The following is a 13117-nucleotide window of genomic DNA, read 5'->3' on the forward strand; positions in this document are numbered from 1 at the left end:
TTAGAAGAATTATGTTCAGTGTTTTGCTCTGAAAATATTTGGGTTTTAGAAGCTTTTCTTTTCCTGAGAAGACCTGGCTTCTTGCACCGTATTGTTCCAATCTCCAGTAACATGCAATTCGTAGCCCACATAGGCAACTCTGAAATGTTCACAACTAGTTAGACTGCCAGTTGTCACAATTCTTAAGTCAGAAGAAAGCTTTATAAATATTATTTCAGAAGGCTTTGGAAGATTTTTTTCATGTAACACATTATTAAAATTTCTGCATTACCCCAGTGTTTGGATTTCTCAGTTTTTAAGGGTGATTACATTACCGGTGAATAAGATTGCCAAGTAGAGTTGGCTATATAAATAAAAAAGCAACTCCTACAGAAATTATTTTTATGATATATTCAGTGCCTATAGAAGTTAGGTGCCAGGAATGTAAATTTAAAAAGAAACAGGAAACTGAATTCCAAAGATATTTGATATCCTTGGTAATGATCAGGGCCATCCTTAGGCATACACAACATACGCAGCTGCGTAGGGCACCTGAAAATTTGGGGCACCACTGGGCCTAAGGGCACGGCTACACTTGCAGATGTAGAGCGCTTTGAGTTAAACCAGCCTTTGTAGAGCGCAGTAGGGAAAGCGCTGCAGTCTGTCCACACTGACAGCTTCAAGCGCACTGGTGTGGCCACATTTGCAGCACTTGCAGCGGCATTGGGCGCAGGCGTGGTGCATTATGGGAAGCTATCCCAGAATGCAAGTGACTGCAACGTGCTTTTCAAATGGGGTGGGGTGGGGTGGAGTGTGACAGGGAGTGTGTTGTGTGTATGTGGGGAGAGAGAGAGTGGGTTTTTGGGGGGCTGAGAGCATATCAGCATGCTGTCTTGTAAGTTCAGACAGCAGCAGACCCCCCTCCCCCCGCCTCTCTCTCTCTCACACACAGCATTCCACACTAATGGTTGCTTTATCTCCAAGCAGATAAGCATCTGGCTGTCAGAAACGGAGGTTTCAAAGGGCATATCCGCATTCCTACAGTGATTCCAAAACAATGACAAGAGCAGCCACTTGACTTAAGGGGATTATGAGACGTTTTGGTAGGCTGATCAGAGCGCAGTAATGCAACACCTCGTCCACACTGGTGCCGCGGCGCTCCAGCGGGGGCGCAGCAAACGTTATTCCACTCGCCGAGGTGGCGTACCAGCAGCGCTGTAGCCGTGGCGTCAGAGGGCTCTACGTGCCTTGCCAGCGTGGACGGGGAGTGAGCTAGTGCGCCCGGGGCTCCTTTATTGTGCTGTAACTCGCAAGTGTAGCCAAGCCCTTGGTGTCCACCCTCCCGGCTTTCCTATCCCTGTTCTGACCCTTCCTGCAGGCTCTCACATCTCGCTGCTGCAGCCTGTTGACTCTTCTTCAGGAGGGGATCTAGTAGTTAAAAGTGAAAAAGTGTTCCAGCCTGCCAGACCTATTAGCACAACATTGAAACTGTTAAAGAGCCTAACCAATTTATTTGAGCATAAGCTTTCGTGAGCTACAGCTCACTTCATCGGATGCGTTCAGTGGAAAATACAGTGAGGAGATTTATACACACACAGAACATGAAAAAATGGGTGTTATCATACACATTGTAAGGAGAGTGATCACTTAAGATGAGCTATTACCAGCAGGAGAGCTTGCGGGGGAAGACAAAACGTTTTGTAGTGATAATCAAGGTGGGCTATTTCCAGCAGTTAACAAGAATGTCTGAAGAACAGTAGGGGGGTGGGGGGAAATAAACATGGGGAAATATTTCATCACTGTATTTTCCACTGAATGCATCCGATGAAGTGAGCTGTAGCTCACGAAAGCTTATGCTCAAATAAATTGGTTAGTCTCTAAGGTGCCACAAGTACTCCTTTTTGGGAATACAGACTAACAGGGCTGCTACTCTGAAACCTGTTAAAGAGCCATTCAAGGGGTAATGAAGCCATTTTACAGGCATTTGCCAAACCCCAGGTATATACTGTCAGTTTCTGAATTTACTGACAAAAACAGTTGTGCATTACTGTAATATTTCCTCAGAACATGTGTCTACAGGACCTTCGTTTAATATTTGCTTTAAAAATATTTCATTAGTGAGTTGGTGAAGATTATAAAATCACATCTCTAAATAGTCCTTGCATAGATTTTTAGATGCACAATCATCTTTAGCTTTAAATGCTTATATCTTCAGACATATAGTTTTTTAAATAAATCCATACAAGGTAATTTACTTGGATCCTGTATGTAAATATCTTCCAAGCAGATCTTTAGAACAGCTATATGGAAAATGCATGAACTTCATTTAATGAGTAAATACTCTAATTGTGTTCCGTCCAATGCATTTTGATCACAGTCTGACACCTGCTCTTGAAAGGCTGTTCCACATAGTACTTAACCTGCACATTAATGTTGGATTAATGACCTAAGATGTCATTGATACTGATTGTAGAGTACAATGGAAAGATTTAAATGAGCGTTGGACCAAGCCCATAAATGTTTACTTTGCTCGCCATGATTGAATCAATCATTTTTTATTTCTGACACTTGTTACTGCAGAACATGTTTCTTTCCCAGTGTAATTTCACTGAAATCAGCGAATTACTTAAGGGAGAAATTTGTCCTGGTAAATGAAGTCCTAAATAGTGCAGTGTGCAATAATGGGACTCTATTCACCCCAAACTGAACTACAGTCCTCTGATTACTCATTATGTAGTTATTAGTAACCAGAGGAGTAGTCTTTTCCTGTGTAGGTCTACAAGGCTTATGTCTCCCATAAGTCCTCAAAATAGGTATAAATGGGACTGATGTGGTGCAGATGCTTTGTTCTGACCCTCTGAATTTCACCTCTGTCCAGTTTATCAGCTTGAACAATATTTTCTTGTATAGGCATGAGACTTTAATGCACCGTCTGTTTTTCCTCCTTCAGGTATTCACTTACAAACAGAGTACAATCACGCACCAAAAAGTAACCGCTATGCATCAAACGAGCGTGGAGAGTGTGGAAGACATGGCAGCACTTGTAGACCTCCATGAGGGCTCCATCATGCACAACTTATTCCAGCGATATCAACAAAATAAAATCTATGTAAGTGTCTTCTGAAACAAAGACTATGAAGAATGTTTTCCTGCATGTAATGGCAATATTTTACAGTGATCTAGCACCTCCCATCCCCTAAGTTCTTCAAACTATATACATGTGAAGGAAATGAATCCATCTATGTGTTGCAGGCTGACTTTCCACCAGAAAAAATGGAGGGAAAGTTTGGTCAGGGGCTCCAGAGAAACCCCTGCTGATGAGAAAAGTGCAATGGAATCTTTGATGTCGATAAAAATCAGACATGCTACTGATTTTTAAGGTCTTGCTTTTTTTTAATTCATTAAAATTTCTTGGGACAGGACAGGAGAGCAAAGATGCTGGGTTTTTTTTTGTTTGTTTTTAATATACTCCAAGAGATGAAGTTGTGAGAAGGTTGTCTGAGAGGACACAATGGAACAGTGGTTCTCAACCTTTTCCATACTGAGTCCCCCTCTGGGGATCCCATCTGGCCAGAATCTAGTTGAGACCCTTCTCCCATTCTTCAATATAGGTAGGACAGGGTGGTTATCATGATCCCACAGGTGGAGAGCCCATGCCATAGAACTTGGGCAGGTTTAGGAGCTTACATCAGTGGAAGCAGCCGGGTGCTCCGGACCTCTGAAAATCAGGCCATTAGTATACGTGGAGTTTTATTTGTCTTGACTTTATATTGCCCACTTCTATGGCTAATAGAGTTTAAATTTTACTTTTTAGCACCAATGTTGATCCCAATCTAACATTATTGTGAGCAGCATACAGAGAACAACGGTGACTCCTGTTGGCTTTTTTTATACTTATTTTTCATTTTGTAATAAAGTGTAATAAAATAACTTGACATGCAGAAAAATGTAATTTAGCCTAAATTTTCTTTCCAACTTATAGATATTTCATAGATTCATAGATATTAAGGTCAGAAGGGACCATTATGATCATCTAGTCTGACCTCCTGCACAATGCAGACCATCGAATCTCACCCACCCACTCCTGCAATAAACCTCTCACCTATGTCTGAGCTATTGAAGTCCTCAAATCATGGTTTAAAGACTTCAAGGAGCAGAGAATCCTCCAGCAAGTGACCTGTGCCCCATGTTACAGAGGAAGGTACAACCCCCCCAGGGCCTCTTCCAATCTGCCCTGGAGGAAAATTCCTTCCTGACCCCAAATATGGTGATCAGCTGAGGTTCACCAGCTAGATACCCAGGAAAGAATTCTCTGTAGTAACTCAGATCCCACCCCATCTAACATCCTATCACAGGCCATTGGGCCTATTTACCATGAATAGTTAAAGATCAATTAATTGCCAAAAATCATGTTATCCCATCATACCATCTCCTCCATAAACTTATCGAGTTTAATCTTGAAGCCAGATAGGTCTTTTGCCCCCACTGCTTCCCTTGGAAGGCTGTTCCAGAACTTCACTCCTCTGATGGATAGAAACCTTCGTCTAATTTCAAGTCTAAACTTCCCAATGGCCAGTTTATATCCGTTTGTTCTTGTGTCCACATTGGTACAGAGCTTAAATAATTCCTCTCCCTCCCTGGTATTTATCCCTCCGATATATTTATAGAGAGCAATCATATCTCCCCTCAGCCTTCTTTTGGTTAGGATAAACAAGCTAAGCTCTTTGAGTCTCCTTTAACAAGACAGGTTTTCCATTCCTCGGATCATGATAGTAGCCCTTCTCTGTACCTGTTCCAGTTTGAATTCATCCTTCTTAAACATGGGAGACCAGAACTGCACACAGTATTCCAGGTGAGGTCTCACCAGTGCCTTGTATAATGGTACTAACACCTCCTTATCTCTACTGGAAATACCTTGCCGGTGCATCCCAAGACCGCATTAGCTTTTTTTACTGACATATCACATGGGTTGCTCATAGTCATCCTGTGGTCAACCAATACTCCAAGGTCCTTCACCTCCTCCATTACTTCTAATTGATGCGTCCCAAGCTTATAACTAAAATTCTTGTTATTAATCCCTAAATGCATGACCTTATACTTCTCACTATTAAATTTCATCCTATTACTATTACTCCAGTTTACAAGGTCATCCAGATCCTCCTGTATGATATCCCGGTCCTTCTCTAAATTGGCAATGCCTCCCAGCTTTGTATTATCTGCAAACTTGATTAGCACACTCCCACTTTTTGTGCCGAGCTCAGTAATAAAAAGATTAAATAAGTTTGGTCCCCAAACCGATCCCTGAGGAACTCCCCTGGTAACCTCCCTCCAACCTACTGTTCACCGTTCACTATGATTCACTGTAGTCTCCCCTCTAACCGATTCCTTATCCACCTTTCAATTTTCATATTGATCCCCATCTTTTCCAATTTAACTAATAATTCCCCATGTGGCACCATATCAAACGCCTTACTGAAATCTAGGTAAATTAGATCCACTGCATTTCCTTTGTCTAAAAAATCTGTTACTTTCTCAAAGAAGGAGATCAGGTTGGTTTGGCACGATCTACCTTTTGTAAAACCATGTTGCGTTTTGTCCCATTTACCATTGACTTCAATGTCCTCAACTACTTTCTCCTTCAAAATTTTTTCCAAGACCTTGCATACTACAGATGTTAAACTAACAAGTCTGGAGTTACCCGGCTCACTTTTTTTTCCTTTCTTAAAAATAGGAACTATGTTAGCAATTCTCCAATCATATGGTACAACTCCTGAGTTTATAGATTCATTAAAAATTTGTGCTAATGGGCTGCAATTTCATTTGCCAATTCCTTTAATATTTTTGGATGAAGATTATCTGGGCCCCCCGATTTAGTCCCATTAAGCTATTCGAGTTTCGCTTCTATCTCAGATATGGTAATATCTACCTGCATATAATCATTGCCATTTGTCATGCTACCATTATCCCAAAGATCGTCATTAGCCTCATTAAAGACTGAGGCAAAGTATTTGTTTAGCTATTGGGCCATGCCTAGATTATCCTTAACCTGCACTCCATCCTCGGTGTTTCGCGGTCCCACTTCTTCTTTCTTTGTTTTCTTCTTATTTATATGGCTATAGAACCTTTTACTATTGGTTTTAATTCCCTTTGCAAGGTCCAATTCTACCTGACTTTTAGCCTGTCTCACTTTAACCCTACATGTTCTGACCTCAGTAGGATAGCTTTCCTTTCTGATCCCTCCCATCTTCCACTCCCTGTATGCTTTCTGCTTTTTCTTAATCACCTCTCCGAGATGCTTGTTCATCCATCTTGGTCTCCAACTCCTGTCTATGAATTTTTTTCCCCTTTCTTGGGATGCAGGCTTCCGATAGCTTCTGCAGCTTTGACTTGAAGTAATCCCAGGCCTCCTCTGCCTTTACATCCATAAATCCTTCAGTCCAGTCGACGTCCCTAACTAATTTCCTTAATTTTTGAAAGTCAGCCCTTTTGAAATCAAAAACCCTAGTCGCAGATTTATTTTTGTTTATCCTTCCGTTCAGTTTGAACTGAATTGGCTCATGATCACTTGAACCAAGATTATCCCCTACAACCATTTCTTCTCTGAGGTCCTCACTACTCACCATAACCAAATCTAAAATAGCATTCCCTCTAGTCGGTTCAGCAACTGCTTGATGAAGGAATCCATCAGCTATCGCGTCTAGGAAAATCGGAGCCCTATTATTATTACTAGCATTCGTCCTCCAGTCTATATCTGGGAAGTTAAAGTCTCCCATGATCATGCAGTTTCCATTAGTATTTACTTCATTAAAAACATTAAAAAGGCCTCTATCCATATCCAGATTAGATCCCGGCGGTCTATAGCACACCCCAAGCACTATCCTAGGGGAGGCTCCAGTAATTTTCTTCCCCAAAGTGATTTTTGCCCAGACGGACTCTGTCTTATCCATTCCATCGCTTCTTATTTCTTTACATTGTACCTCATCATTGATATTCAGTGCTACTCCACCACCTTTACCTTTATTTCTGTCTTTCCTAAACAGCACATACCCTTCAATACCTGTACTCCAGTCATGACTACTATTCCACCGTGTTTCTGTTATCCCTATAATATCTGGTTTCACTTCCTGCACCAGTAGCTCTAGTTCCTCCATTTTGTTACCTCGGCTCCTCGCATTGGTGTCCAAACTTCTTAATTTTTGCAGTTTGGCCTCGCTCACATTCTGTACCCTATTAGGCACGGACATTCGACAGCCAGTATAACCTATTAGACTGGTATCCACACTGCCCTTCCTCCTTATGTCCATTCTCCTACCCACGGCTGTATCCTTTCTTACTTTGTTTTCTTCCCTCTCAATGTTAAAATCCAGTGTGGAGATTATCTGGACATCTGCCAACCATCTCCCCCAAATTCCTAGTTTAAAGCTCTCTTAATCCGTTCTGCCAGCCTCCATCCTAGAAGTCTATTTCTTTCCCTACTCCGATGAAGTCCATCCCGAGAGAACTGTCCTCTGTCCATGAATGCCTCCCAGTGGCCATATATCCCAGAGTCCTCCACTGCCTGAGCCATCTGTTGATAAGTCATAATCTTGTCACAACTTTGTTGCTCTTTTCTAGGAACAGGCAGAATCCCACTGAAGATCGCCTGAGCCTTGATTTCCTTAAGTGTCTTCTCCAGCCTGGCATGGTCTCCCTTGATACGTTCCAGCAAGAATCTAGCCGTATCATTTGTTCCCACAAGGCTCTGTAGCAATGCATGACTTCAATAACCAAAGACCAGAAGTTTTGGATAGAGAGAACAATTGTTTCTGCCATTAGTTGTGTCTGTGTGCCATGTGCAGGTCTGAAGCACATGTTTGTTTTCCTTTGTGGAAATTCAGACAAGGAAAGAGTGAAGCATTTAGTCAGGATACTAGTGGAGATCAGAGGCTGCTGAGGTGATTATCTCTACCTTCTTCATTACTTTGCCAGGGGGAAACTGCGGTTAATTTAACATGGGGAGTCCAACTTTATGTGCGTGCCTAAGTATGAGGTCAGACTCCCATATTTGAAAGTCAGATCAGCACTCACAGTAGGTATGTGAATGGTCTTTTAAAAATATCTAAATGCCAGTATCCGCATCCAAATGCTAAATGTGGACATCATATTAAGCTGCCCATGCTTGAAAATGTGACATCTTTGAAGGGAAACCAGGAATTGAGACAAACTAAGCCGGAGATGTGCACATGGTAATAGACAGTTGAAGGATGTAATTTCTACTTCATTCAAATGTTCATTTCCAAAAGTAGAAGTGTCAGGCAGTTCAGTGGTGTATAGCGGTTATGCTTGTTGCCATATCAAAGGGATAAATGTCCCCAAGCGTTGTTGAGACCCACTCCTTGGGTCAGTTTCAGTTAATCACACATCATAGAAGAGACTAGCCCAGTCTTGGGGAAGACACCATAAACCACATCACTTGGAGTGTACCGGGGACAGGACATTTAAATTATGGTGTTAGCGCTGCCACTGAAGGAAGCTGCCTCTTTCTTGTCCCAGCCAGTCAAGTGGTTAGCAACTGGTCGAGGCAAGCACATTTTACAGAGATCAGAGTAAGGAAGTTTTTTTTTTTTTTTAAGTTAAAAGATATCTAAAAATAAAATTAATGTGAAAGCTCACCTCCTCTTCTACACTTATAAACACTGCATTATTCAATGTTGAAAGCATCCCCTTTTGACTTGTTTGCTATTTAAACACAATCCATAAACATGTTTGATTTTCCTTTTGAATTAGCTGGTTCTTGCTTTGAAGTGATAATTTCTTTGAAGTGTGCACTTTTCAAGACATTAGGAAGCCATGAGTAGCTTATTCCCTCTAACTTAAACTTTTCTTTGACCATGCTTGTGATGTCCAGAGTCAGGTACTCATTCCACCAGAGGTTCATTCCCTTGGATTTGCAATTTTGAATCTGTTTCATTTCCAAAAAGAAAAGGAGTACTTGGGGCACCTTAGAGACTAACCAATTTATTTGAGCATCAGCTTTCATGAGCTACAGCTCACTTCATTGGATGCATTCAGTGGAAAATACAGTGAGGAGATTTATATACACACAGAACATGGAAAAAATGGGTGTTTATCATGCACACTGTAAGGAGAGTGATCACTTAAGATGAGCTATTACCAGCAGGAGAGTTGGGGGGATGGGAGAAAACCCTTTGTAGTGATAATCAAGGTGGGCCATTTCCAGCAGTTAACAAGAACGGGGGGGGGGGGGGGGAAAGGAATAAACAAGGGGAAATAGTTTTACTTTGTGTAATGAACAAGGGGAAATAGTTTTACTTTGTGTAATGGCTCAACCACTCCCAGTCTCTATTCAAGCCTAAGTTAATTGAATCCAGTTTGCAAATTAATTCCAATTCAGCAGTCTCTCCTTGGAGTCTGTTTCTGAAGTCTTTTTGTTGAAGAATAGCCACTTTTCGGTCAGAAATCGAGTGACCAGAGAGATTGAAGTGTTCTCCGACTGGTTTATGAATGTTATAATTCTTGACATCTGATTTGTGTCCATTTATTCTTTTACGTAGAGACTGTCCAGTTTGACCAATGTACATGGCAGAGGGGCATTGATGGCACATGATGGTATATATCACATTGGTAGATGTGCAGGTGAACGAGCCTCTGATAGTGTGGCTGATGTTATTAGGCCCTGTGATGGTGTCCCCTGAATAGATATGTGGGCACAGTTGGCAACGGGCTTTGTTGCAAGGATAGGTTCCTGGGTTAGTGGTTCTGTTGTGTGGTTGCTGGTGAGTATTTGCTTCAGGTTGGGGGGCTGTCTATAAGCAAGGACTGGCCTGTCATCCAAGATTTGTGAGAGCGATGGGTCGTCCTTCAGGATAGGTTGTAGATCCTTGATAATGTGTTGGAGAGGTTTTAGTTGGGGGCCGAAGGTGATGGCTAGTGGCGTTCTGTTATTTTCTTTGTTGGGCCTGTCCTGTAGTAGGTGACTTCTGGGTACTCTTCTGGCTCTATCAGTCTGTTTCTTCACTTCAGCAGGTGGGTATTGTAGTTGTAAGAATGCTTGATAGAGATCTTGTAGGCGTTTGTCTCTGTCTGAGGGGTTGGAGCAAATACAGTTGTATCATAGAGCTTGGCTGTAGACAATGGATCGTGTGGTGTGGTCTGTGTGAAAGCTGGAGGCATGTAGATAGGAATAGCAGTCAGTAGGTTTCTGGTGGGTTAAGGGAACCATTGCTGTGGTCTCTGTGGCATGCAGTAGTTTAGAAAGTTTAGTGTCCTTTTTCCTTTGTAGAGAAGCAAAGTGTGTGTTTTAAATGGCTTGTCTAGTTTTAGTAAAGTCCACCCACTGTTGGTCAGACGTTCTTGTTAACTGCTGGAAATGGCCCACCTCGATTATCACTACAGAGTGTTTTCTCCCTCCCTCCACCCCCCCCCCCCCCCGCAGACTCCTGCTGGTAATAGCTCATCTTAAGTGATCACTCTCCTTACAGTGTGCATGATAGACACCCATTTTTTCATGTTCTGTGTGTATATAAATCTCCTCACTGTATTTTCCACTGAATGCATCCGATGAAGTGAGCTGTAGCTCACAAAAGCTGATGCTCAAATAAATTGGTTAGTCTTTAAGGTGCCTCAAGTACTCCTTTTCTTTTTGCGGATACAGACTAACGCGGCTGCTACTCTGAAACCTGTTTCATTTCCCTAGCTCAGTAGACTCAGAGAAATTCAGAGTGGGTTCTCTGCCCTGCCCCTCTTTTCCCCAGCAAGTGCCAAGCAGCAGTTTGTCGGTCATTGCTGCAAGTTCTCATGTGAATAACGAGCTGAAGACTGTCAAAAAGGTCAAATAGTTGTCTCAAATATGGCAGACAGTCTGTAGTGGGATTGGAGGAAGGGTTGGGGGTAGGTGAAGAAAACGGATTATTTTCTAGCCCAAATTAAGACTGAAGCTGCCTGCAGATGAGTGTAACCATACGTTAGATTGTGTGTGTGTGTATACATAGTTCTTGTACCAAGAATTGAGCTGCAAAGTATTCCACCAGTCTCTTCCACCTCAGACAGTGGCAGTGGTAACTGAGAGCTCTGTTCCCATTATTTGTGCTTTTGTACCTCCTTTTTGCCACCACTCATTCTCCTTTAGATGAAGAGGCAAATGTATAATAACCTGGGATGAGATAGCAAAATCACTCTTAATTTTAAAAAGCTCTGAAACTGGTACTTAGTTCCTTCCTGATTCTTTGTTTGATTGCAAAAATCTCAGCAACTTCATTGGAATCAAAGCTAGTTATATGTCTTTAGAAAAGTATATAAAATTTCTATAATCAGATTTAACTCTGCTTTCTTTTCATATTATTTCTTTTAACTGAGTATGTTCTGCTACTAATAATTCAGACATCTAATTACAGCATGTTTTTCTCTCTTTTAATTCGCAAGAGTTCCCTGAGGGAACTGATTCATGTTTGTACATAATAATCAATGGTATGATGAATTGTCTTGCTTTTTTTTTAAATTCCACTCAGAGAGCAGGGATGCTTTAGCATCCAGGTCAGTAAACCCGTCCAGTCTATCTAGGTTCTTATATAGTGTCCATTACCCTGGTATTTGGTAATTAAAATTTCCAGAGGCAATTGCCTTAGATTATACCAAAGTTTTATTTTACTTACAAAAATATCATTAGGTTTTGTGCAGTAGTTGTGCAATTGCTCCGTGCCATGCCTGCGTGGCCAACAGGAAACTGATGTCAACGCATGTTACATGGGAAAATAATAAAACATGCTTCTGCAACTGTTATCCAATAACACCAGAATTCCTTAGGATGGGTTTAACTAATGCACTATAGAGGCACTCAGCTGATATCCCCTGGCTATGTACAAGTTAAAAAGAGGTGAGGGTGAATGGGAGGACATGGTCAAAAAAATAAAATGGCAGTTTACAAAGCCAAAACCCATTGTGATTTTATGCAAAAGTTTGGATGTATTAGTTAGAAGCCTTTACCGTATGTGTAAACTGCCCAAACACGGTCCTGAGCAGCTGCATGTAAGCAGTCTTTGGGCCAGTCTTCAGCTGGCTCAAATCAGCATAGCTATACTGACTTTGGTGGAGCTACGCCAGATTACACTGGCTAATTATATGAACCTTTGCCCCTAATTATGCTGAAATTGGTGTAATCAGATGTAACTCTCTGAAAACAGTAGAAATGAGATCATAAGCATTCCTATATGTCAGCGTCAATTGCATCTGTTCTCAGTAATTTACAATAGAAGTGACATGGCTGTTCTGTATGCACAGATTGGCCAGGTCATCAGCGCCTCAGCACAAATCTCTAAAATGAAGTTAATTTCTTAGTCTAAAACCAATCAGACTTTGTCTTGGTCCAATGTGTATGATAATCAAGGTGGGCCATTTCCTTGATTATCATACACATTGTAAGGAGAGTGATCACTTTAGATAAGCTTCAGAGTAACAGCCGTGTTAGTCTGTATTCGCAAAAAGCAAAGGAGTACTTGTGGCACCTTAGAGACTAACCAATTTATTTGAGCATAAGCTTTCGTGAGCTACAGCTCACTTCATCGGATGCATACTGTGGAAAGTGTAGAAGATCTTTTTATATACACACAAACCATGAATAGGCTTGAATAGAGACTGGGAGTGGCTAAGTCATTATGCAAGGTAACCTATTTCCCCTTGTTTTTTCCTAACCACCCCCCCCCCCAGACGTTCTTGTTAAACCCTGGATTTGTGCTGGAAATGGCCCACCTTGATTATCATACACATTGTAAGGAGAGTGGTCACTTTAGATAAGCTATTACCAGCAGGAGAGTGGGGTGGGAGGAGGTATTTTTTCATGCTTTGTGTGTATATAAAAAGATCTTCTACACTTTCTACAGTATGCATCCGATGAAGTGAGCTGTAGCTCACGAAAGCTTATGCTCAAATAAATTAGTTAGTCTCTAAGGTGCCACAAGTACTCCTTTTCTTTTTAGATAAGCTATTACCAACAGGAGAGTGGGTTTGTGTGTGGGGGGGTGGGGTGGGGAGAAAACCTGGATTTGTGCTGGAAATGGCCCACCTTGATTATCATACACATTGTAAGGAGAGTGATCACTTTAGATAGGCTATTACCAGCAAAGCGGGGGGGGGGGGGGAACCT

The 13117-nt window shown here is 41.7% G+C and overlaps 1 protein-coding gene across 1 annotated transcript in view; it reads left to right on the forward strand.

Annotated features, from left to right (window-relative positions):
* The window catches only part of MYO10 (myosin X), a 267365-nt gene that overhangs the window by 121647 nt on the left and 132601 nt on the right, over nt 1-13117 (forward strand). The window contains exon 3 of the mRNA XM_084618423.1: nt 2930-3088. Within this exon, the coding sequence (XP_084474549.1) occupies nt 2930-3088 (159 nt within the window). The remainder of the gene's footprint in view (nt 1-2929; nt 3089-13117) is intronic.

This window comes from Lepidochelys olivacea (genome assembly GCF_965140295.1).
Source record: "Lepidochelys olivacea isolate rLepOli2 genome assembly, chromosome: 2".
Taxonomy (NCBI): Eukaryota; Metazoa; Chordata; order Testudines; family Cheloniidae; genus Lepidochelys; species Lepidochelys olivacea.